This window comes from Triturus cristatus, chromosome 3_1 (genome assembly GCF_964204655.1).
Source record: "Triturus cristatus chromosome 3_1, aTriCri1.1, whole genome shotgun sequence".
NCBI classification, from domain to species: domain Eukaryota; kingdom Metazoa; phylum Chordata; class Amphibia; order Caudata; family Salamandridae; genus Triturus; species Triturus cristatus.
In genome coordinates, this window is record NC_140583.1 from 876,207,466 (window position 1) to 876,233,902 (window position 26,437).

The following is a 26,437-nucleotide window of genomic DNA, read 5'->3' on the forward strand; positions in this document are numbered from 1 at the left end:
ACGGAGCATGCGAAGGGCGAGGAAGCAGGCGGATGAGACTGCGTTGATCTGTCTTTTTATAGTGAGCTTACGGTTCAGGATGATACCGAAGTTGTGGGTGTGGTCGGTCGGGGTGAGTGGGGATCCTAGGTTGGGAGGCCACCAGGGGCATTGTTCCCAGAGATAAGTACTTCTATCTTGTCTGTGGTTTCTGTTGTAATACAATGGATAGAATTTTTCAGAATTCTTTATGATTGATGTTTTTCCTACTCCAGATTCTGCTGGTTCCGACAATGGCTGTAGTAACAATCCGAATACATGTCAACAGATATGCCTACCTAAACCGCGGGGCCAGTTCTCCTGCGCATGTTCAACTGGATTTCAGCTGGATGCCAATAACAGGACCTGTTCTCCCTACAATTCCTTCGTAGTTGTTTCCATGCTAACTGCAGTGAAAGGCTTTAGCTTAGAGGCAGCTGATCATTCCGAAGCAATGGTTCCATTGGCAGGAAGAGGTAAGTTAAAAGTACTTTATGTTTTCACAGCCCACATTTCAGTTTGTTTGATTGCGCTTTCTAAACTACCTAAAGTAATCCAAACATTTTAGCAACAAGCTATTTGCATATAACTCATTGGGAACTGTTGCATATCCATTACCTCTCCCTCCGTCCTACCTCCACCACTTCTGTGTACACATGAGGCTTCTGCCTATTATCAGATGTATTTGTAAAGCCAAGGAGTTTTAAAGTCCTTCCTTCAAGTTAACCTTTTTCAGCCGATCTCTTCTTGGCAAGTGCCGTATAAGGGACCCATACCTTGTGAGCTTCCTCTGTTTTATTTAAGCATATTCCCTCACTCCCCACTTCAGCCCCGTAAGAAATCAAGGAATGGTACGACGAATAATGGAGACAAGCTTTACCTCTCCTTCTTTTTTTTCTTGTACCCATCCTGCATTTCAGTGATGAAATACCCAAGTCAGTGGTTGAAGAAGTAACAAAATCAGATATATATCAACACAATACATGAGAAACCAATGTAATTCCCAGAGAAAACAAAAACATCCATTAGTCAAAAAACGCATTTGGCGATGCAGTGCACGCAACGAAATTCGTTTTATTAATTTATATGTTTACCTACCTGTAAACCTCCGTAATCCATAGTTTACTACCCCCCACCCTGCCCCTCCCCCTGCCCACGTCACCGCCCTGCAGGAACTCCTACTACCGTCCGCGGCTGCCCCCTACTGATAGTTGGAAGCCAGGGATGGGCTGAAAGGGATCTTTGTGCACTTCTAAGGGCTCTTTTGAAGTCACCTCCTTTATCAAAGGCATTTTTGAGTATAAGTACTGGGGCTCTGAGCCTCATCTAATCAGACACTGCGTGGGACTTGTAACCAGATGCTGCTTTCTCTATATCTGCACATTGCCAGGAGGACTGCTGTACTGCCAGGAGCAACCACCATTCTTGCTAACTGCTTTGCTGTGTTGGCAACATGCCTGCTGATTGCTGGCTGCATGAGGGACTGCCACTTTTCAACTTATCTGGATGAGCTGGCCTGCTGCTAGCTACCTGCTTTCATGCCCCCAAGTGTGCTCCAAGGGCTTGTTGGCTTGCCCCCTGGTTTGCAAACTCGGGACCAACAAAGATTTTGTCTAAGCACCGCTGCTGTGGGACTCTGTCCCTCATCAGTCCGGCAGCGCCGTTCTGACTAAGGAGCCATGACCGACTGCTCCTTCTTTTACATTTTTCCAAAGTCAGCGTGTTGAGTTCTTTGCCTGCTCCAAAGAACAGCGCTTGCAGACTGCCTCATATTTCCCCAGAGCAGCATGTGCCTCTAGCTCTTCGTGCTCCCTCCAGTGCTGCACTCTCCGATGGGAGAGAGATGCCACAGCGCCGGTGCAAGCCCCCGCTTTTTTGCCTAGCAACACAGAGAAACTCTGCCGATGTCATGCTGTTGGCTGTGCCCGGCTGACAGAAGAAGATCGTCGTGCCGACACACCAACTGATTTCTACGTTCTGTGCAGATATTACCCGCTCTCCTGTGCCCCGAGGAGTATCGTGGCTGGTGACACCTCCAGCCTGCCCATTAGGCCCAATGCCACACTGCCATGCTCTTCTTGGGAACCCCAGTGGCACGGATTCCAGGAGCATAGCCTTCATCCCCACACAACGCTGGATTAGGAAGGTACTGGGATCCTGCAGCTGCACCGTGCGCTCGCGGGCAGCTGGAATTGTGGACTAAGAGAGGTCTCTCACTTTCCCCTTCCTCCTTCTTTGGACTGGATTTGGGGGACATTGTTCCTTGCTCTAAATGGTAGGGGTGAAACCTCTAGGGAGGACCCAAAGAGTGGTATAGAGCTCCTAGTAAAGACCGAACGGCTTGAGGACTTGGGCCCACACAAGATTACCGTTTAAAGTTTAGTAGGCACGCAGGTGCTCCTGTGCCCTATGTTTTTTCTGAATGTAATCAATTACGATTTTCTGGCAAATGTATGAGATTCTCTCTAATCCTGCATTACTTGCACTAATCATGTCATTCATGCCGTTTTGGTCTTCTTGTGTTATTCATAATATAGAAAGGTATTTTTTATATAAGCCAGTTTGGAGTTTCTTTTGTAGAGTATTCATTGAGTTACTGTGTGAATGTGTTTCACCAATGGTTTACGCATTGCCTCTGTAGATATCTGTAGATAAGCCTGCCTGCTCTAAGCCAAGCTACCAGAGGGTTGGCACAGTTTATATTTGGTGTGTAACTGACTTACTCTGACTAGAGTGGTGGGTTCTGCCTCGCTTGGGTGCCTACCGGAGACAACCAGAAACCCCATTTCTAACACGTGTCCAAACTTTAGAATATCTTCCTGATTCACATTTAGAATAACAAAAGTAATTCTGTCCTTAAAGACCTACTTGTTGATTTTCTTTTTCCTAGATAGTGGACTTTCTTACGTTTCGCCCTTTGATTACAGGTTGCTAATCTCATATTTTTTTTGTGCCAAGCGGACCTACAAGATGGGTATGGCATTGTATGAATACACACATCAAATCACACTAAATAAAAGATGCTCTAGGGGCCAATTAAAAAACGTTTTGCCTAATGTTGACGTTGCGGCCGGCATTAATTGCGGGTGGGGTGTTAGCACGGGGAGGGTCACGCGGGGAGGAGGGTGTGGGTTGTTAATTCAATAATTTTAAAAACGTACCTGTTTCCCGACCAGGTCCCACATTTTCTCGGCGCCTGCTCAGGAACAGGAAGCAGGCAGCCTCCCTCCCCTCTCCTAAGCAATCACAACACTGCAATGGCAGCGTTGTAATTGATGGGAACGCTGCCCAGCCAGGAGCTTACGGGGAGGTCATTTTCTCCATGGAGGCTGCGTTGCAGCCTCCATGGAGAAAAGGCAGAATGCGCATGCCTGGTTTGGGCGGCCCCAGAGTGCCGACCAAACAGTCATTGCACCCTCAGGAGTGGGCACACCACTCCTCCCCTGCTCGCAGAGCAGCCCGGCCCACCCGCAACCAAACCCTTCTACTTTCTCTCAGTGTGCGAAGCAGAGACATAAAATGGTTATTGTCATTTTATGTTTCTGCTTCTAGGACTGCAAGAAAGCAGTGGGGCGGCGCTACTCTGCCCTAGTGGAGGAGCCACCCCAGTAATGTTGGATGTAAGACGTCTGTATTATGCAATACCTCTGATGCTTCTTTCCTTACCATGCATGGGCTGTGAATCGATAATATAATACACTGTTGAACACCATTCAATTTAACTTGTTTTTTAAACATAGTATTAATTTTCTGCATCTGTATGTAAATATAGCTTTTATTTTAAAAAACATTTCTTAATGGTATTATTGTTTCAGGTCGAAATGTGCTTCATGTAGATGTCCACATGCCTTCTGGTTTTATATACTGGTGTGACTTCAGCAGCAATGTGGCTGCACAAAATGGAATCCGCCGGATTAAACCAGATGGCTCGTCCTTCAGAACCATTGTTGGGAATGGAATAGGGCGGAATGGAATCCGTGGAATTGCCATTGACTGGGTCGCGGGTATGTAAATCAGTCAATGATGTGGAAGTCAGCACATGCCTTTTTAGTATCTTCGCCTGTGTATCTCTTTGCAATGCTGTAAATGCATTTTCAACATATTTGTTCCTAAGTGATGTTCCGAAGATCTTTTTTTATATAACTGTAGTTTTACATTTAGTTTAGAATGATGTTGCATACTTTATTAGCCAAATTGGCATGAAATTAGGTGTCACACTAAACTTGATTTGAGCATTCTTTTTCACTCATGATGAACGAGAGTGATAGGCCTTATTAATTATGATAGAAGCAGCTAAATACAGTTACAAGTAGGATAAATTTGTCAAACATGATCTGAGCAGTATGTTTATGGCTATGGGATAACTTTCTCAGATATATACTATTAAATTCCAGGCTTTGTGCCTCTGGAGAAAAAGATAAGTGGCAGATATTATACATTTTTCTATGAAAGCAATATGCAAATATTGTTTTTTTGTGTGTTTTTTCTTTTCAAATATTTTTAACAATTTTTTAATGTTAGTTTTTATGGAGCTCAAGAGAGAATTATTTAAAAAGTGCTTTCCAGTAGAAGTAAAACACATTGGTGGAATAAGAATGAGAACTACTGCTTATAACCATTTCATTATCATTTTTGCAGGAAACCTTTACTTTACTAATGCTTTCCTGACAGAGACCTTCATTGAAGTTTTACGTTTGAACACCTCATATCGCCGTGTTCTGCTTAAAACCACAGTTGACATGCCCAGGCATATTGTGGTAGATCCAAAGAATCGATTCATCTTTTGGGCAGACTACGGACAAAATCCCAAGATTGAGCGAGCGTTCCTTGATGGTACTAATAGGACAGTGCTTGTGTCTGAGGGCATCATTACACCCAGAGGATTATCAGTAGACCACAACAATGGTTACATTTATTGGGTTGATGATACCCTCGATATGATTGCCAGAATTCGACCCGAGGGGGGTGAAAGTGAAATAGTGCGATATGGAAGCCGTTATCCCACGCCGTATGGCATTACAATTTTCGAAAACTCTATAATATGGGTGGACCGCAACCTGAAAAAAGTCTTCCAAGCCAGTAAAGAGCCAGGAAACACAGAGCAACCAACTGTCATTAGAGATAATATCAACTTTCTAAGGGATGTCACAGTATATGATCAGCGTTTTCAGCCGCGGTCACCTCAAGCAGTAAACAACAATCCTTGTTTGATAAACAACGGAGGTTGCTCTCATTTGTGTTTTGCCAAACCTGGATTGCAAACATCCACTTGTGGGTGTGCATATGGACAGCTGGACCCTACTGGAAAAATGTGTTTAATTTCAACAGACAATTATCTTATTTTTGCGCTTGAGACTTCTGTTAGAAGTTTGCACCTGGATCCTGAGAACCACAGTCCTCCATTTGCCCCCATCAATGTCTTCAGAACCGCAATTGCCCTTGACTATGACAGTGCAGATAATCGAATCTACTACACACAAAGCTCTGGTGCTGGGCGCAGCAGAATCAGTTACTTCAGCCTTTCGTCATCTTCCAGAATGTCTACTACAGTGGCATCAGGTAAATACATTCATTTAAGTATACACTGTGATTTAGACGGAGAAAGCGTTCATTTGAACTGGATTGAAGTATTGGACTTTCCATAAAACCATGCCGTCTTGCAGAATATAATAGAGCACTTAGAAATGATTGAAGGTAATACTATTTCATTTCACCTAATTTTTATTAGAACATTAGAATGTTGAGCACTTCATTACAGACAATGGAGTGCTCCGGGCTTCTACGGGCCGATAGAAGCCCACAGAGCAACATTCGAATGTTTTTTTTCATTCACAGCTGCTGCTGTGAACAAAGAACTCTCGGAACCCAAGGGGATTTAATTCCCCTTGGACTCCGTGAGGCCATTGTTTTATTTGTTAGAACATTCTGGCCTCTAGTGACAGAATGTTCTAATCGCCTTATAGCCCTCCGTAGCTGTGCTATACGAGCCATTAAAGTCCCTCTCCCTTGTTAAACGCTGAAGCGGGCCTTTAATGGCTGGTATAGCCTGCTATGGCAGGCTATAAGGCTATATTAAATTAATCAGTTTCAGTAATGTGCCTTATGTTAATAAAAGGGCATTCAAAAATGATGTGCAGTCCCAAAAGCTAGAGAAGGTATGTAAGCAAAGATACCTTGAGATATGTAACATGAGATATTCTCTTAATTTGTATATGTACAGTTCAGTATGCTTCATCTGCAAGTTTGATATGTGCAAATGTACAACATCTTCCAAACTTATTATAGCAACTTGCATTCTGCATTTGTACAATTATATTTATATTCACAAGTGGGTTCCCGTTGGTTTATTTTGTAAAATTTTACACTGAATTACACCTGGATAGAAAAGGTGTGTGTTAAGAGTGCACGCCACACAAATCTCTTTCCTGTCACCATGTTGGTAAAAGTGGACTCCACAAGTTGTGGCATTGATTGTATTCTGTAAATACATCTGCACATTTTGCATTATTATACAACTAGTCTCTAGGGACAGAGTGTTATTCTTTAAGCTGTTTGCATGTGCAACTTAGGAGAATGTGCACAAATATGTTCTTTAAAGAGTAACTTCATTAACAAGTGCAAAACTACTTTTTAAAATCAGAAAAATGGTTTTTACACTCATAAATGAATTTACCCACATGAAATCTTCAGTAACCCTGCTCTTGAACATGGGGAGCCTGTACTCACCCATAATCTTGCACATGAATAGAGTTTCTCCACATAAAAAAATCAGCAGGTGCATTTTCATATGCTCGCTTTCTTTTCATGCATGCAACAATATATATATCTATAATCTTGCAGGCAAAAAAGAATCCTCAAAACCTTGCTGCAGTCACACCTGAAAAGCAGTAACTGGCACAGGTTTTCAGGAGTAACCTTGAAAGCTTTTGTGAATTCTTGAAATTAGGAAATCTACACTCAGGTGAGGACGTACATCTCATTGCGGAGTTAATCTCTTATTTATGAAAGAAACCCTGTTTGCCGAAGACCTCCACAACCCCTCCTGATCCCAGTACGGCACAGTTCGTTTCTATTGCAGAAATTCGTTTTAGTAAAAACTGAGACTGAAGATTGTTAGTTTTGATTTTTTGAGCTTCCAACTTCCAACAAGATACATGTTTCATTAACTGGAAAAAGCAATGCACAATAACACAAAAACAATTTGTGTGGTGGATCTTAATATTTAGTTTACTATCAACCTCATATGTATCTATACCCTGCTCCTATAAATGTGGATGGAGATTGTGAGCAGCTGTCTGTGAAGCAGATATTAGGATGTGAAAGACACTAAGACAATGGTTAATTTGTAAAAAAATAAGTGCCGGGGCTCTCGTCAGGAGGCAGCTTGCACCAGTCCATTTCTTTGGTTAGTGCCACCTAAAACAGAACCAACCCGTAACCATGAAAGTGGAGAGAGGATGTGTCGTAATGGCCAGAGCTGCCGACTTCGGAGTTGGGGAATCAGGTCTGATTCTCAGCGTCGGCTCAACATCCTGTGATTCTTGGCAATCATTTAACAAACATAAATGTACCTAACTGGTGCTCATGAAAAGTGCAGGTGTTGATAATTAAGTGCCAGTGCTGAGCACCGGAAACCACCTGCTCAAATTAAGCACTGAGCTAAGCACTCCGATGAAATCAAAACCCTTCAGCATTCCAGAGGCTGCACATATTTGTACATTAATGAGCTAAAGAAGTACACAAGTGCCTGTGCACAACAATTCTTTATGGATAGGTGTTTTAAAGAACTTGCTGGTTTCTGATTTACATTTTACTTCACCTGGTTTTTGCTGTTCATCTTAAAAACAGCATCTCATGTGAGATGCCATGAAATGTTACTTGCTTTGTACAGTTTGGATAAATCATTTCCATTAAGTAGCCTGAACACCATTAGACGTCAAATAACACCAAGGTAAGCAAGTTGATATGAGGCCACATGTGGGTCATTTTGTTCCACCCAGTTAACACTCTTAACTGGCCCACAACACTTTCAAAACCTATGGTCAGACACTTATTTTCCTCTCTTTGTGGTTTTGTTTGTGTTTTGTAGACCTGGGTGCGCCAGATGGCATAGCCTTTGATTGGATCAATAAAAGGATTTATTACAGCGACTACCTCAACCATTCAATCAGCTCCATGGCCACAGATGGGTCTAACCGTACTGTGATTGCCCAGGTTCCACGACCTAGAGCGATCACGTTGGATCCTTGCAGAGGGTATGTCTTTCTAGTTTTTAAATGATGCTATTATTTAAGTATCCAATACAAAAATAGGAAAACCACTTTTTTCAAATCAAATATGTTACGTACTGCATATATCAGTTTGGAAATATCTTTACAAATATTTGTATTTTTTCATGTAACAAAAAAACCTCATGAAAAGTTTGCAACATTGTATTCTAACTGTAACTGAGATGCAGCATCCCTTGAAATAGTTTAATAAATTAAGCACTCCAAGCTACAGCTGATTTACCGCAGTATTGAGCATTGGGGAATTGGTAAAGATCATGTGCTGTTTCAAGGGGCTAAGTCAGATTTTTGCTTCAAGATAGCCTGTTGCAGTGATCACCAGAGCACATAATATATTTGTGGTGACCACATAAACCACACATTTTGGGGAATCCATACTCATCCCTTATATAAGATGAACCAGAAGTTCCTCAGTCTCGCATCAAGCACATCTTCATTACGCACCCGATTGACCCGAGTAAGATATCATTGCGGCCTAAATCAGACTTTGATAGCGCCAAGACGCCTCAGGGTATGAGTTGCGCACTATAAGCTAAATTACATTGCATTACAATCACATGACATTACATTACAATGGCCCTACAAAATGTCTTCCTGTATGATTTAGGTTAGATTGGCACCTCTGTGTGTTGGGGAAATCCTACACTAGAGGAATCATAGACTGTCTTAACTTAGGTTTCAACCTGCACTATTCCAGTCGAGGCTAACCGGCACTGCATCAGCTCTTCACTGCGAATTCATGAACGTTGATCAACTAAGCTTATGTTGAGTTGGCATACGATTACCCTGCAGTACCCTTGGTAATCCAAAAAAAGGCTTGCGGTTGAGTTCATGATCACAGTTCCCACATTGGGGAAAAGGTGCCATGGAACACCTTAGGGAAAATCCCACATCACTCACCCCCCGGAATGAGCTCAAGAATTCCAGAAGATTTTAATAATAAAAATGTGCATTTCCTACTCAAGGTGTAATTCCTTGTGAGTCCAATGTTGTTTCGGCTTCAAAATGTGCCCACTCATATTTAGGTTTTAGCACAGAGTTTACTATGAAATGAAAAGGTGGAGTAAGTTTGCGCTCTACACCTCTCTATTCAACTTGACCTATAATAATATTTATGAAAGACTACTTAAATATTTATTTTCAAATGGTTCAAATGATACTTTTTCATTTTGACGTTAGTATTCTTTTGTTTCATGTTCACACATCTTCTTACTGACATGAATAGCTAAGTCCACAGGGAGGAGCAAGGCTATCTTTTCAATTTTGCAATTTATTCTAATGAATTTGGTGACCTGCAGTATCGTAACACAAAAAGTAATTGTGCCATTTCATGAATAAACAAAGGCAACAGGTTGAGCTAGAGGAATCCTGACATTTGGAGATATCAATCATCTGCGTCTCAGGAAACACCTGATGTTTGCCTTGTGTTGACAAGTATTCAAGACCAATAAACATTACCAGATTAGATAACTGGAGGCTGCAAGCTACTGACTCAACCGGCTACTGGCTGCAAGCTACTGACTCAAACAGACCATGCTGCAAAATTAATTGTTGGCGCTACTTTTTCGCTGATTTCCAGTTGCAGCTTATCTAATGTTGATGTATCCCTAATTTGTTTTCGGTAACCCATTTTGTTTGGCAAGAGACATATGAAGTTGTCTAGAAGCAACACAATTGATGTGATATAAAATTCTTTATTCAAATAAATGATTGCACTTACATTGATCTTTAACCATAGAACCTTAAATGTTAACTGAAAAATTGAAACATGGTTGCAGATAATTTCCCCACTATCACCATATAATTGAGTAGGCATTTTGTATTGGATAATAGTCAGTGGTATCACACTTCAATCTTGTTACATAATTCCAATAAATATGCACAGTGTGGTGTGCAGTAGAAAGTAAAAACTAGCCTTATTGCTTTGGGGGACCTTTATGTGGAAAGAATGAATGTCTATTCCACAAAGAAATAATTTTTTACTTTGATTAATCTATAGGTACATGTACTGGACCGATTGGGGCACCAATGCTAAAATAGAGCGTGCTACACTTGGAGGAAACTTCAGAACAGACATTGTGAACACCAGCTTAATTTGGCCAAATGGACTTACTCTAGACTATGATGAGCAGCGTCTCTACTGGGCAGATGCAAGCATGTAAGTCTTTTGACTTGATTCTTTTGTATGAGTGTGTTCATTGGAGCCCCCATTTTCAATTTGCCAAAAGTACACACTAAGATTTTGTTTATACTCAAAGATGATAAAATACTTGTAGCATTTATTCCTACATTTAACTAACAGTATCTCCTCGACCAATTCATTTTGCCAAAGTTGTACGGGATTACTAAAGAGTTGACTTTGTACTCATAGAATGACTGAATGCAGTCTGAATAGTCTTATTAGACATGCTTTATCCTGGGTAAGTTGCGACCAACAGCAGAGATGAAGGGAACAAAACTTTCAATTGAAAACCACCTGGAGAATTGCAGCAAGGGTCCCCATGGAGAGTATGGAGGGTCTGTGTGTGAGGAGCTGGCACATCTGTGTGGACTGAATGGGTCTGATAGTCCTTGTGTTAGCAATTTGTGTGTTTATATCAATAACAAAGAAGTGTCTCATCCAGAACAAAAAGAGGCATCGGTTGAAGGAATAGACAAGTACTTTTATGAGTGAAGAGAGTCAAATTTAAATAATATCATATGCTTAGAAATGCAATTTAATATGTTGATCAATCCTAGAAAGAAGATTGAACGCTGCAGCTTAACCGGAACAAATCGTGAAGTCATTGTTAGCACTGCTGTGTATCCTTTTGCCATGACTCTCTTTGACCAGCACATCTACTGGACAGACTGGAACACCCGGAGTGTGTACAGAGCCAACAAGCATGATGGGTCCGATCAGATTATCATGATACAGAATCTTCCACAGCGGCCGATGGATATCCATGTTCTCGCCAACAGTAAACAGCAGCAGTGCAGCAACCCATGTGACCAGTTCAATGGTGGCTGCAGTCACATCTGTGCTCCAGGTAAGATACCATTTGTGTGATGAATCTGTGCAGGAGAAGTTGTTGAACTGTGGAAACATAAAAGAGGACATCCAAACGTATGTCTGAGCTTGAGATCAGCCTGCCCCTCAGGGAATGAAGTATTTTCCTATTGGCACAAAGAGAATAGATATCAATTATCAGTTTCACTAGATTATTAGTAATTTGACTTAGCTTATTTCTTACATATATTTTAGATTTAAAATGTACAATTATTTTCTGTTCTATATTGAATAAATGTTTAGCTACTATTGCATTGCAATTGTAACTTAACTATTGCATCATCATTCTTTTCTGCCTGATGGTCCCAAACAGGAAAAAGGATTAATGACTGCCAAGTGTGGGAAGAATCTCTCAGTTAATCAGGGCCATTATTCTTTTGTTTTTCAACAACAAATGCCTGCTTTGGGTTTTGATTCTGAAAAAGAAAAAACTTTAAGCAGTATACATGGCATCCACACGACAAGCTTCAGTGCCTTTGGTGGAGAGGCCATGCCGGCAACTCTGCTGAACGCACAGAGATCTCTGGCTGCCTAGCGAGGATCTATAAATAAGGTGGCGGCTACTCCACTAGGAAATTACATCCCTCTGCTGACCTGGCACACCTTTTAAATAAGCCACTAAATCTGAAAATTAATTAGATGTGAAAAAAGAAGGAATAGTGAAGAATGGTATGTGACTGTAGAAAGAGCAAAAGAACCACAATATCCCTAGAAAATTAAGAATCCGAGCAAGAACACTATGCTTGACGTCCAAATTCTTCAAGGAGGCTCAGTAATAGAAGACTGTCTGCAGGTCTCTGTATATTTCAGACTTAAGAACTTTGGTCTCATTTGCAGTGCAGACATAAGGGAGAGGGTAATGCAGATATGTTGTAATGAACAATGGTTCTAAACCACCAGCCTTCTTTGCAAATTATGGAAAATATATAAACAATCCAAACAAAGGGACTCTCAAATCAAGATATTTTCTTATAATTGGCAAAGAGATCCTTTTAAGAATCTTTACATGGTTACAATGCCTCATGTGGTAAAGACTCAAAATACCACTAAGCCATGTTCCATGAAATACCAGATCTTGAATTAGTGGATTGATGGGTGCATTATATTTACACGGTGCACTCTGCATTACATGTTCTGGAGCAGAAGTGTTGAGAAGCCAGAAAGCCCTGTGAGGTAGATTGATAGCTAAGCAGTTGGTCAATTAAAGAGAAGGTTTTTATGGAGGAGCGAAAGTTGAGTCATTGGCTTTCCCTTTGGATATTGTTGGGTAGATCATTCGAAGCAGGTAGCCCCCCAAGTGAGAAACATTTCTTACTCCTTTTTCTTTAAGCAAACACAAACCTGTGCCTTAAGCGACAGGAGTTTTTAATCATGGAGCCTCCCTTTTGCCGTTGGAGATCCTGTCATTGTCATTTAGGTGAGTGTAAAGCCCTAGTCACTTATTATATTTAAAATAAATAAGTGCTGGTGCACAAACGTTTCCATAGGAGGTCACCAGCCACTTCCACCACTGGTATGGTCATCTTCAATCACTGGAGTAGGCCTTTAATTCATAGAAACATCATCTATCATGACCAAGGTAGTTCTTTGGTTGTGCCTTTTTCCAAGGCACCTAAGACAAAAGATCCACAAAGTAACATTTAAGATATAATGTATGGAGCTTCCTATTAATACGTATTAATTAATGTTTACTGTGTGGTGGTACATTTGTTTTTTTCTACGCTGCACTTTTAATTCTGTCAGAAGGTGATGCAAGGCTATCACATGTTGGTGATTACATATAGCCATTGAATAACCAAACCAAATGTACCAGTGCTGTTTATTCACTTCAGGAAGCTTTGTTTATTCTTAACGTTTAATAATTAGGTCTTTCGCCCATGGGGCAAATACAAATATCTATGTCCCCTAAAATAAGTGCCAGCGGTGCCCACCGGCAACTTTCAGCTCAAACTGTCCATATCATCCTGAGCAATAGGACTACATTTGCAAAGACAAAGGCTTTCTCAGGATTGTGGACACAGTGAAGCTTACTGTTGAATCATCCTTTTATGGCACATAAAGGTTGCTTGTATAATCCAGTCTTGAGGTGATAATTGGGCCTATACTAAGGTGATGGTACTAGGAAAAGATTACATTAATTTAGTTTTATAGTTGAAATAGTTGCAAAAAAGTGGTTCATACCGTGCCCCCCACTTCTTGTCTCAGGATATATTCAGAATCTATTTTGACTCCCATGATGAGCAGAGTGTTTATTTTGTTGTGAACAAGCCAAAAACAGAGAGCGTCAATCCCTACTTACTGTTTCTGGCACTCAGCTCATAATATTTTTTTGTAATCGATTTTATTGAGTTTTCAGAACAGCATCATACAACAGGCCATTAAGTGTAAGTATACACTATGCCATTAAAACATACCCACCAACATTGTCCCACATCTCCCCAACCAACTGCCCAAATCGCGCCATCATTTAAAAAAAATTATTTGTCCCACTCGGCCAACTAAGAATAGGATTTAGCCATACCTCATGTCGCTAGGCCAGAGCAATGGGGTCATCCATAACAAGGTTCGCAGCCACACCAGCATTTCTAATCAGGGGCCTGAGCCATCGGACTACCAGGAGATGCCACCTGTGATGGGGGTTTAGAGTTTTTCAAACAGGCCACTAATGCTTCCCAGGCCCTAGGCACTTCTAGTGAACCACAACCCCTTCTTGCCTCCCGGAGCAGCACTTCACAGTCATACCCTGCCCACCTCTCAAGCTCCCTGCACCAATCTTTGATCTGGGAGGACCATTTCAATAAAGTTGCCCAGTCGCCCTCGGGTATTGGAACTCCTAAGTCCTCCCCCGATGGGGAAAGCAAGGCGTCTAGCGGCATCATCGTGTCTTCCCTGATCGCCGTGTATAAGCAGGAAACCACTTCGAAAGTACCTGAGGACATGACCATGTATTGTCAGCTCCTGTGATGTGGTCTTTCCGACATGCCCACACCCCACTGTTTCCTAACTGCTGCTGTCACCCGCCTGTGGAGCTGAAAGTGCCCCCGAGGCAAAGTGAATTCTAGACGATCATCCTCGAATGGGAGGAGCTCCTCGGCTCGAAACAGATCCCCTACCTGTGTTACACCCACACTAACCTAGTCCCATAGCCCCCGCCACTCTCCTCCATGCAGCAGCAGCTCTAAAACCCCTAAGGGCATGTCAGGTGAGTACGGGGCTTGCGTCTGCGTCTTTTCCAAGCACCTGCTCAACAGCGCCTCAGCACTTGGAATTCAGTTGTATCCCCATTGAGGTGACATCCTGCAGTCAGTAGCACTCTAAACAGCTGCTTGAACTCAGGGTTTAACTGTCCCATCTCGTGCCCTGGGGTCACCCTACTTGCCAACCACTGGGTGAGCCATTAAAGCTGCGCGCAGTATAATCCGTCTCGAACTCAGGGACTGCTAGGCCTCCCTCTCCCACAGGGCGCTGCAAGAATGTCAAAGCTACTCTCCTGCGACTCATGCAGCCCTAGATGAAAGTAACAATGAGCGAGTCTAGCTCCTGGAAGAGCGCTCGGGGGATCCATACAGGCAAGACCACAAAACAATACAATAGCCAGGGGAGAGCTACAGTTTTATGTGTCCCGCTACTGATAAGGGGAACGTCTTCCAGAAGTCAGTATTCACTCTAAGTGCTCGAACCGGCATCCCTACATTCCCTTCCAATAAGTCAGCGTGGTCATGAAATATTTTAACCCCCAGACATCGGGCTCCGCCTGCAACATCTCTAGCTTCTCACGAGGCCTACGGTTCGCGTGCAATGGGAACAGTCGCGATTTCTTGGCACTCGGCTCATTATGATACATCCCCTTATTTATAACTACATCCATAGGGTCAAGTATTTCATAAACAATGCAGTAGCTGAACCCTTGATGAATTGTAATGTGAGCCTGCTCCTGAGATAAAAAAAACGAATGATGTCCGTCTTAGTCCCATTTCTCAGCCACCTCACAGCAGTACTGTACCGTTTTCACAGACACTATGACAACGAGTGCAGTCAAAGGCAATAGACACTTTTCTTTCATTGGAGGTAAAACTTGGAATTACATCGTGAAGTCTGTACACATTTCCAGTTTCAGTACGTGATGATTGATTCGCAGTGTAAGATTTAAAAATGTACAATTCAGTTGAAGTAGTCATGCAAGTACATTAGAGGCTTAGTGGAGATGTGAAATAGGGTTGTGGTTAGCAGGAAAGGCAGGGTCAAAACCTATTTTTACTAATGCCTATTAAGGGAGCCTGTTTAAAGGTAAAGATATAAGAGGTTAAGTTTTCTGGTAGAAACCACAGAAAAAGAAGAGAGGACACATCATGTTTTCTAAATGACAGTAGACATGGTGATGCATTTATATCTGTATAGCCAGTGGTGAATGGGTCTATAATAAAAAGTTGATATGATACCTTTACTAAAACTTGCCATTTAGTGCACTGTCCCTTTCCCATTGTTGTACCATCTGGATATAATATTCTTAAGAACATGTCTTTAGATTCTACGATGACTTCCTCACAAATAGGTTTGTATAGAGATATTTAAATTAGTTTCTTCCAAGAACTTTGCAGATTTTCTCTGGGCTGGAAAATAAAACTAATGGTCCATCACCGAATTTAGACTCGAATGCACTGGGACCCAGATTTGCAAAGAGTTGGCATCAGGGTGTGTTAGTTTTTTAACGCAAACCGCATGCAAAAGTGTGTAACAAAAAGTAGCACAGCTCAGAAATTGCATTACTTTGCATCTGAGACGCACTCCATGGATTTTGATGCAAATCCATGTCTACAAAGACTGATAGACATGGATTTACACAATAATCTTGCGCCTCCCTGAGGCTGGCTTAGCAAGGAGAAAGGCCTTTATTAGGTCTCGCCTGACCCAGCGCATGCGCTGGTCTGGTGAGACATTTTGTGAGGGCTCCAAAAAATGCTACCAGGCCAGCCTAGAGCTACAGTGCATGTGGGCGGGCGCGCGCATCGCGCTTTACCACGATTACTTTCACTTTCGCGGCCCCACGGCCGCTTTGATGTTTGATCGCGATCACTTTCGCGGCCGCTTTGATGTTCTCCGTGTGGCTTCAATAGATTGCAGCAGTTAAAACAAGCATTGGCATAGCCAATAGGTCTCGCTTTTGGGACCTTAAAAGTGTTTAGTTATGCAACTGTTGCATGGCTAAACACTTGCATTTCATTATTTATTTGTATATCTGGGCCTTCGTCTTTGAAGCAAGATAACACTGAGTCTAAATGTAACTGTCAGGGGAAATTAAGATAACAGGCTTGGTCTTTATGCCATGGACTACAGGTAATTAAACACAATACTTAAAAATGTATTGATCTATTGATTGGTTAGCAGCAGGAACATTTCCATCAAAAATTTACATAGCCACATTTGCGATACATAGGTGACAGATGTATAATGTTTAACAGTCAGGTTTGAATAAAGATATTGAATTGCAAGGATCTGAATGGCCATTGAAGCTCAATTATTCTAATATCTTTGGAAAAAAGGGGAGTTTAGAGACTGGCTGTTTTTTGATAGTTAGCATGAGAGAATGGATCCCCAATAGTTTCTTTTTTGGAGGGGTGTTTACAGGACATATTCCTGGTGTGAGGAAATGGTTGAAAAGAATGGTCAGAGTGTAGCATTTGATGTGTTAAAAAGAGGTTTGATGGTCTGAGGGTTGAAGGGTCAGATGGTGCACAACATTGATTAGAGGCTTTGATTATTGGACCGTGTTCATTTGGAGATGTTTATTCAAAAAGAGTGTTGACAATGAACGAGGTTCCAGAGGTGTGTAGGAGTAGTGAATATTGTTGGTAGGATGGCCCTAATAGTAGTGATCTTTGAGGAGAAATATGTGTGCAAAACAGTTTGCTGTCAGGCGTTGGATGGTCATAGGTGGGCATTGGAGGGAGAGTCGGTTGTCAGGGTCTGAAAGTATGACGAGCTAGCAGTGTCAGAGTGTTGAATGGTGTATTTAGCCTGCTTCTATTCCTCGCGGTTTGGGGTGGACGTTTTCCTGCATCATTTGCATAGAAGTGTCTCATTTTAGTTGTGAGATTCAATGTTTACAAGCGTGAGGGAGTGGGAGAAGAGTACATAGTACATACTGTGAGTTCAAGGTTCAATTCTTAGTGCTGTTAAAAATGTTGAATTATTTATTGCATAGGACTGGAGCAAGTTTGTTGTGAATTTAGCTTCAGAGAGGTGGTAGATGGTGATTATATTTTTGTTGATTGGGGTAGCGACCAAAGTGCAGTGAAATTTGACAGGAGAAGGGGAGGAGGCTGGTGTTCAAGTCCTTCTGACAATTATGTAACATTTGATGACTTTATTAAAGGGTGAGGGGCACCCACACGTTTACAATAAGTGCATAAGTATCTTGAATGGTGGAGCAACGGAAATTTGCAATGGCTGTTGTTTCATTTCTCGAGCAGGGCCTGATGGTGCAGAGTGTCAGTGCCCAACTGGAGGAAGCTGGTACTTGGCTAACAACAACAAACACTGCATTGTGGACAATGGGACCAGGTGTGACTCTGGCATGTTCACCTGCCTGAATGGTCGATGTACCCAAGAGCGATGGAAATGCGATAATGATAATGACTGCGGGGATAACTCTGATGAGCTGGAAAGTGTCTGCGGTAAGAATTTGAATCCCTGTTCTAATTGAATGAGGCAAATGTCCTGCCACAGAATATGCATAGAGAATTGTATCCAAAGAAATGGAAGGCTACGTCTGTGCACTAAAAATGTGTGTTACAATGAAAGATTTTAAACATTGGCTTAACTGAGTTTGGTAATCTGAACATTGCAGTTATCCAGTATGCCACAACAATGACTTCACTGCTACAATCTTGAGCTGGCTCAGTTGGGCATTTTCTGACTATGTGGTACTCCGCTTCACTAGAGCGCGTGCACCCTACTTTCTGGCCTGACTGGCCTGACTCCTAAGGTCAGCCTCCCAGGAGCTGCTGACAATCCATCGCCAAAGTATTACATCCTTCTGCTGAATGCCTTCTGTACAATCCCCACCCTGAGCCTCTCTACCAAAGTAGCATCTTCTTGAGCCTGACACACTTTTTCATGGACTTTCTCACCATATGCTACCTGCTGGACTCCCTCCTCAGCCGAACAGAGTTCAGCTTTACCCCTACAATGTGGGCTGCGCTACAATCTTTCAGTTTGGTTTCTCCATGGTTATTTCTGTTAAATCTGAAGAAAGTATTTAGACTTGCTTCAGAATGACTCAAAGAGATATTTGAATGTGTAAAAGCAGATGTTTGTGACTAATTTAAATGTGTATTTTGCTTTTCATGCAGTCCGTTTTGCGGCAGTTTTTGCTCTGGCAGGTAAAACAGAAGTGTGCAACTATAATGTGCTTCATTCGTTTGGTCTTAAAGGTAATTTGTGTTCCTTTCATGACATGATCTCGTTGCTTTTTGTTGGTAGCCTTCCATACGTGTCTCCCAACGGCGTTCACATGTGGTAATGGCCGGTGTGTCCCGTATCATTATCGATGCGATCACTACAACGACTGCGGGGACAGTAGCGATGAGGCAGGATGCGTCTTTCGGACATGTGACTCTGCAACAGAATTCACTTGCAACAATAGACGGTGCATCAACCTTCAGTATGTGTGCAATGGGGTCAACAATTGCTATGACAATGGCACGTCAGATGAGCAAAACTGTCGTAAGTTCCTCCTAGCTGTATATTTAAATAGCTTAATTGCATAAATCAAAGATAAATCTGACATTGTCACTTAGAAGTTTTCTCCTTGAATTTAACATTTAACTTAACTTGGTGCCCAAGGTGACCACAAAGCTCGGCTATATATATCGCCTACATTAGCGCCTGGATAACCTCGCGGGTGATGAGCCACACTCCACAAATCCAAGTTGGTTGATTGATTGATTGATGTATATATGGATGGGTCACTGCTGCTGTGGATTGCGAGTTTCGTAAAGGCATTTTTTCACACGCCGATAATTCTATATCATTGCTTAAATGTAAACACCCTCATGTGCCTTTATTTGCTTGCCTAGTTAACAATGTGATTGCAAAACAACAAATGTTAAAATAATTATTTAAATGACACTAGAGATTGAACAAGGCCCCCTGCTCTCTAAAAGGAGGCCACAACAAATAGTTTTTTGCGTGTAATAAAATTGTGATTAGTAGATATTATGACAAAAGCCTTAGATACGGCAAATGTACCAATTTTTGGTTTCTTAAGATGGACCTTGAGTGGTATGTATGAGCAGAATGTGTCACAATAGGATACTTGGGGCACTCGCCCAGGTGCCAGATCACAATAAACGAGGCGTGGTTGGAGTGACAAGGGAGCTTAAGATCACTGAAGGATCATGGGTAGACCACTCTGTCATAGTAAAAGGCCAAATTTGTCCAACAAACACTTCAGCCTTTACACTCTTTTCTTCCTGACCTGAGAACCAATAATACACTAGTTGAGTAGGTCGAAGTTTATTTTGAGAGCATTAACAGTTTGAATCCTCGGTCTCGTAAAGAAAATTATTGTGTAGAACTTTTTGTTCGAAATGCGCCTTCACGCTTGAAGTCGGTTAATGGTTCAGAGCAAAGGGGGCACTGCTGTTTACATTGTTGGGGGCAAGTTGGCTCGTGAGAAAAGCCCCCCGTTCAATATTGAGATTGTGAAGTGAGGGTTATAGTCTTTACGAAAGTAACACTGTGCAGCAAGGGATGCTGGGGGATATGTCTGTGCAGAGACTGGAAGTAGTAGAAACAGGACATCAGAGCTGCTGCCCTAAAAGATGGCATCTATTTATGAATGGGCACAGTGACAAGGCTGTGCTTTGGGTCATTGGCTTGAGAATAGTTTCGCAGAGAGCCAGTGAAGGTGATGAAGGACGCAATAACAAGACAATATGTGAGACAGTACATTAAAAACGAATTGAGAGAGTACAGTCTCCCAATTATAGACGCTGATGATTTCTTTCTCAGGTGCACTCTGCCATCAGAGCAGGTCCTATAATAAGATTCCATCACTAGTCGCTCGTAGTAACTCATTACAAACAAGTAGTGAAATAACCACACTGGCTTGTCGTGCTATGTGCAGTCTGGCTGAAGGGCTCACCTCCTCCCATTGGTGATTTCCCCATTTGAGGAGGCCAAAGTCTGCCTGTCACCTGCACTGTCTCGGGTTGTGTTACAAGTGTAGCTGACGCTGATGGCTAGCTATAGACTTGTGCTGTGACTGTGCAGGGTAGGGGCGGGTCTCATCCTTGTCCTCTGCGACTTTGCCCCTGAAGAAGGGAAAACTCAACCCTGTCACATCTTTCGACGGCAGCATAGCTTCTCAAACTACTCTGCACATGGCAGCCCAATTCTGCTACCTCGATGACCTCATGGGTTGGCTCTCCCACTGAAAGAATGTTATATATTGGCAAAAGGGCACCGCCAGCACAGGTGCGGTTACCCTCCAGACCCTACATTTGTATTTGAGAGCATCAGACCATCTTAACCCATCTCGAGGCCCTCGCCACTGCCTGCTCACAGCTTGTCGCTTCCTGTGAATAGCAAAGGACACGGGTAGGCCTTCATTACAGAGGTGGTGGCCATTTAAAAGGTGTGCCCATCTCATCCAGACCTACTATTTGCTCTGCATTCAAAGACCTTGAATACTTACTTTGTTTTTGCAACAACCTGCCTGTACCAGAATCCAAAAATTAAAACAGCAGTGGGTATGCCTTTTCTTGGTCGACCAGGGAGCTCTGTAGAGGAAGCAGAACGGGGGGAAAGGGAGCGGGGGGGATGGGTATGATCCAATTATAAGAAATAATGTGTCTCAAACTGCACAATAAATAGGATATTGCAAGCTTCCTTCGAAATCACCGAACTCCTGGGTGACCTGCAGTGCCTCTTTCATGTATGGTGTGGGATGCATTATGTCTATATGTCCCTTATAAAGCAAGACAAGAAACACATTTGTATAATCTAACACAGAGATGAAGTGATTTACAAAGATCACAAGCGTGTCAGTCAAGCACCAATGCCCAAATTACAACCCAGGTGGCCATGGGCAAAGGTCAGCAGTTTACCCACTAAGCCATACCCCCGAATCCTATGAAAGGTTTCAGAAATGCGTGATTGGAATTGGAAGGAAACAAGGAGCGGGCTTGTAGCCTCCTATTCAGCGGGTAATGTTACTATTATGAAAACTGCTGGAGTTCAATGCCAGTCATTTAGGTAGGTTGGCGACAGAATGCCTTCGAAGCAATGGGCGAAGCAGGCTCACAGGCACTCATTCGTCTGTCGAGCAAGATGTAGATGTAGGTGTTAATGACACATTCTCGAAAGATGGCACTGCTGCTTCTTAACCTTGGTGCAAGAGGCTTGGTGTACACACGCAGAGGAGGAGGCAGAGAGCAGCTGAGTGGGACAACGGATGAGGTTTGCCTCCTGGGTTGATGATCTTGTTGTTCGTTTTAAATAAGTGTCTTTTGAGCAGCACATGTTGTTCCACTAAGGAGTATTTTCATCTTGGCAGACACAGTAGCACAAACCCCTGTTTACCTACAATATCCATCAGGACTTTGATTTTTCTTTAGATGGAGAATAATGTTAAAAATAGCTATAAAGGGCCAAATTTCTAGATATGTATTTGTCTTTGTTTAGCTTGTTTAAATTCCCTTTAGCTCTGGTCTCAGGAGCAGAAAATAACTCTACCCTCACCCTCTGGTTTCAACTCTTTTGAAGACAAAGAGCTCTAGTTATCTGGTATTAATGGAAGCCCTAACTGTGCTAGATGAAAGCCATGCTGATGATGTCAAAAGAAAAATGTTCCATTCAATTCTGTCTCTTTCTTTCTTTTTAAAGCTGACCGCACTTGTCAACCAGGCTTCACGAAATGCCAGAGCACAAACATCTGCATTCCTCGGACTTACCTTTGTGACGGCGATAATGACTGCGGGGACATGAGCGATGAAAGCGCCACTCACTGCCGTAAGTTGATAGGCCTCCAGGCCGTGTTCTGGCACTCTCCTGGCTCACAGACTCATATCTCTTCTCAACGCACAGGCTAGTGAACATCCAGAGATAAAACCAGGGCTCTGATTAAAAAAACATTCAATGTTGGATTTTTCCTGTGATAATATTAGAAGTTATGTTGCAATCACGGAGAAGGACAATCAGGCAAACCGGTGACTGAAACCAGTGGCGTAGCATGGGGGGGGGGTCCACAGGGGCAGTTGCCCTGGGTGCAAAATTCTGAGGGGCACAACATTGTAAAAGAAAGTATTGCGCCCGTAACCCGAGGACCGTTAGCACTTCCTGAGTTAACAGTCCACGGGTTAGGGGGTGCAACACTTTCTTTTAAAATGTTGCCCCGGGCGCTGTGGCAAACCACGGTACGCCGCTGACTGAAACTAATCTGCTCAAACATTTTTGGGACATTGCAATTTTGAGCACATATATGTATATTTTAAAGTTGGAAATCTGTGTGTACAACAATTTCGATCACAGTGGTTGAAGTTCAATAATTCATGTTTCAGCCTAGGGGAGGGGGACCAAGGAAGGCCCTGAAGGACTGGATCCGTGCTGGGTGTTGCAGATAACTAATTTGGATTTCTGGGCCAGATTAATGCATTAAAAATGTATGTTTATGGCTTAAATACCTCATTTACTCACTATCAGGAATTCACAAAAGGATTCCTGAAGGTGGAAATAGATGTAATACTTCAAATCTCTCTGCCATCAGTATGGAAAATCCCCGGAAGTAAATTCCACACGAGAGGCGGGATGTGGGCACCACAAGGCGTGGTTTGCCTTGCAAGTTTCTAAACTCGCACAAGCGCATGTTTTTGGGAATTCATAAACTGAAATCGAACCTTTTGCCATCCTGGAGGAGTTGTAAAGTTACTCCATGAAAGGGCATGTGGATAGCATCTAATTCTGAGTTGCAATGCCGCTGCAACCACTGCTACAGATTTTTTCATATCATTTACACTTGCAGGAACATTGAACACGAGTGTCTCTGAACATTATTTTCTGTCCATTCATTTTGAGTGGTGTGTATAGTACAGACTTGAACCCATGGTCAGTCAATATTCTTAGATTGACTCTCAACATGCAAATATGAACAGTGGCGGCTGCCACAGAGTAGTCCGGGGGGGATATAAAACCGTAATGCGCACTTAAGTGGCCCAACCCCCCTTCCCCCAGCTGGCTGTGACGACAGCCTCGCCCGCCTCGTAAAACTGCCTCGAAATAATAAAATGATATTAAACTTATGTTATTATCATTTTATTTTTCCTTTTTCCACTGCTCAAAGAGCATTGGGGCAGCTCTCCTCCACCTTAGCAGAAGAGCCGCAGCTGAACATGAATCAATAGTTGTGTGATAATGCAAGAACATGTTTTTAAATGTTTCCAAGTGTATTCACTCCACAAACCCATATTACTCAGTAGCCAGAACTCCACCTTCTTACCTTAAATGACAAGAGCTACTGCAATGCAACAAATCAAGACAGACATATCAAGCTTCTTTTCACAATGTTATATCAGCCTAGCATGCCCAAGTACCTCCGCTATAAGTACATTCCAACGACGAAGGTGTTACTACAGCTTACCGGGAGCCATATTTTGATTAAATGCCCAGGAGGTCAGTTATTCCACAGAGGAACAGCCTGCTGCAGCAAGGACGTCTTTTCATTGTGTGTGGCTTTCATTGTGTTTTCATGGCTATTGTTTCTCTTGGTGCTTTATGCAGAAGGGTAGGCATGCTTTGCCTTGACATTGCAACCCTAAGAGCCATTTATCTCTCAAAAATGCATTGTGAGGGGCGTAGTTTCCATTCGTTGTACCTTAGAGACATTATTTCTCTTGCTATAGTGATCGGAGGCTCAGAGTTTCCATTCCATTATATGCTGAGAGGCATTATTTCTGTTGATGCAGTGGTCTAAGTGGTAAAGTTCTTCTTGCATTCCATTCGGGGAAACATTATTTCTGTTGATGCAGTGTTCTAAGTGGTAAAGTTCTTCTTGCATTCCATTCAGGGGAACATTATTTCTGTTGATGCAGTGTTCTAAGTGGTAAAGTTCTTCTTGCATTCCATTCAGGGGAACATTATTTCTGTTGATGCAGTGTTCTAAGTGGTAAAGTTCTTCTTGCATTCCATTCAGGGGAACATTATTTCTGTTGATGCAGTGTTCTAAGTGGTAAAGTTCTTCTTGCATCCCATTCGGGGGAACATTATTTCTTTTGACTCAGTGTTCTAACTTAGTGGCATAGTTCTTCTTGCATCTCATTCAGGGGAACATTATTTCTGTTGATGCAATGTTCTGAGGGCCAGAGTTTACCTTCTGTTATATACTCATGATTTTATGTATTAGACTAACCTGCAAAATCACTGCGAAGATCTCACAAGTATCATTACGAAAAACACATGGGACCCTTCCCTGTCCACTCCTTGAAATTTGTTTTTCTCCAGATTTATGTTATAGATTAATAGACCGTAAAAACTTTCAGAGAATGAAATAAAATGGTGTGGAACTAAAGATCTCCCAGACAATTCCTGGAGAAAAAGAACACATTTTTCACAACTTAAGTTCAAGTCAAAATACATAAATTAACAGCTGCGAATGGAACTAGAGATAGTGGAACGATACGCTAATTGGATATCTTTGGCTACCTGAGCTTGACTTTTTCTGACATCCTCGGGTTTCCTAAGCCCCTGTCTATTTCTGATGCTGGGACATCTGGCCAAAGGGTATTCTGACTGGCATTGATCCTTTCTGATTTAGTTTATATCCTACGGCCTTCTTCCATTCCCCTTATGTCCAGTGATTTTGTACTATTTGATGTAATATACTGTAATCAGGTAAATGCACTTGAACTTCCTCTCCAAAGCCAATATTTTAATTCACAATAGACAAACAAGCAGAATAAGTAGTTGAAAAAAAATGACTAATCTTTTCTATTTTTGTTCCAGTTTCTATGACATGCACAGACCGTGAGTTTCGCTGTACATCCGGACGCTGTATCCCTTCTCACTGGTACTGTGACCGTGGGGTGGACTGTGCTGATGGCTCGGATGAACCACCGTCTTGTGGTAAGTAGCTTTCTAAATTTAAAAACTGGTTCAGATATGAAGTACAGGTGTATAAAATGGCCACATAATTCCATCAATATTATTTTAAAAGCTGTCTAAATTTCTGCCTCTGGGTTCTCAACAAGGTCTTCCAAACTCGGTCAGTTGTACCAGGCTTTCATGCAGGAATCGCAACTGGAATTAGAAGGCATAATGATGAGCTGTAGCTTTTGGCCACAGTCCACCTTCAGATCATTGTTTGGTCCAGTGTTTTGCTTTCTGACCTTTCTAACATTGCTGGTCCTTCCCAAAGTCTTCCATTTTTGTGGAGGAAAGACAGTTTCGTTTTAGACAAATTAACCCAAATAATAAATGGGGTGGATCAGGTCAACAATATGGTTAGATACCAAAGTTCCCAAGCAAGAGCCCTGCTCCTAAGTGCAGAGTTTAGTTAATAATGCAGTGCAGTTAAGCAACTTCCTTAGAATTAAATCAATGGGAGGTAGTTATAACATTAAGGACCGAATCATTTGGCCCAGCTGCGGGTTTAGTGTTCTGATCGGGGGTTGAAAGGATTATGTTCTGAATCTCACATACATATTTATCCACATTTTTGTTTGTAGATATTTTTTATGGTACAATGTGTCTTCTGGCTGGTCTGATCCAGCTCATCTCCTATGATATACTGTCAGCTTTGAAGGCATTAAATACCTTGTACGAGCTGCGCGTGAACTCAAGCATCTCTGTTATGGTTTACACATTCAGTAACAGAAGGCAGCCAATCATCTTTTTATGTGATAGCCTTATGGCTGATTTGAAATTTCATACTACTGAAGGCCATGTCATTTTTCTTTTCCAGAACCATATTTCCTTTAATTTTACTCAGATATATAGAATAATGATGCATTTACAATGTTGATAATGTAATAGAGCTGTATGAATGCATCTGGTCGCAGCTAGGAATAATGCGTCCTTGTAATAG

At 42.2% G+C, this 26,437-nt stretch overlaps 1 protein-coding gene across 1 annotated transcript in view; it reads left to right on the plus strand.

Moving 5' to 3' along the window:
- The window catches only part of LRP2 (LDL receptor related protein 2), a 342,454-nt gene that overhangs the window by 202,568 nt on the left and 113,449 nt on the right, over positions 1 to 26,437 (plus strand). Inside the window, exons 37-46 of the mRNA XM_085645360.1 lie at positions 255 to 494; positions 3,834 to 4,022; positions 4,657 to 5,577; positions 8,108 to 8,273; positions 10,306 to 10,464; positions 11,046 to 11,335; positions 17,826 to 18,029; positions 18,838 to 19,080; positions 22,246 to 22,371; positions 25,357 to 25,476. Of these exons, the coding sequence (XP_085501486.1) occupies positions 255 to 494; positions 3,834 to 4,022; positions 4,657 to 5,577; positions 8,108 to 8,273; positions 10,306 to 10,464; positions 11,046 to 11,335; positions 17,826 to 18,029; positions 18,838 to 19,080; positions 22,246 to 22,371; positions 25,357 to 25,476 (2,658 nt within the window). The remainder of the gene's footprint in view (positions 1 to 254; positions 495 to 3,833; positions 4,023 to 4,656; positions 5,578 to 8,107; positions 8,274 to 10,305; positions 10,465 to 11,045; positions 11,336 to 17,825; positions 18,030 to 18,837; positions 19,081 to 22,245; positions 22,372 to 25,356; positions 25,477 to 26,437) is intronic.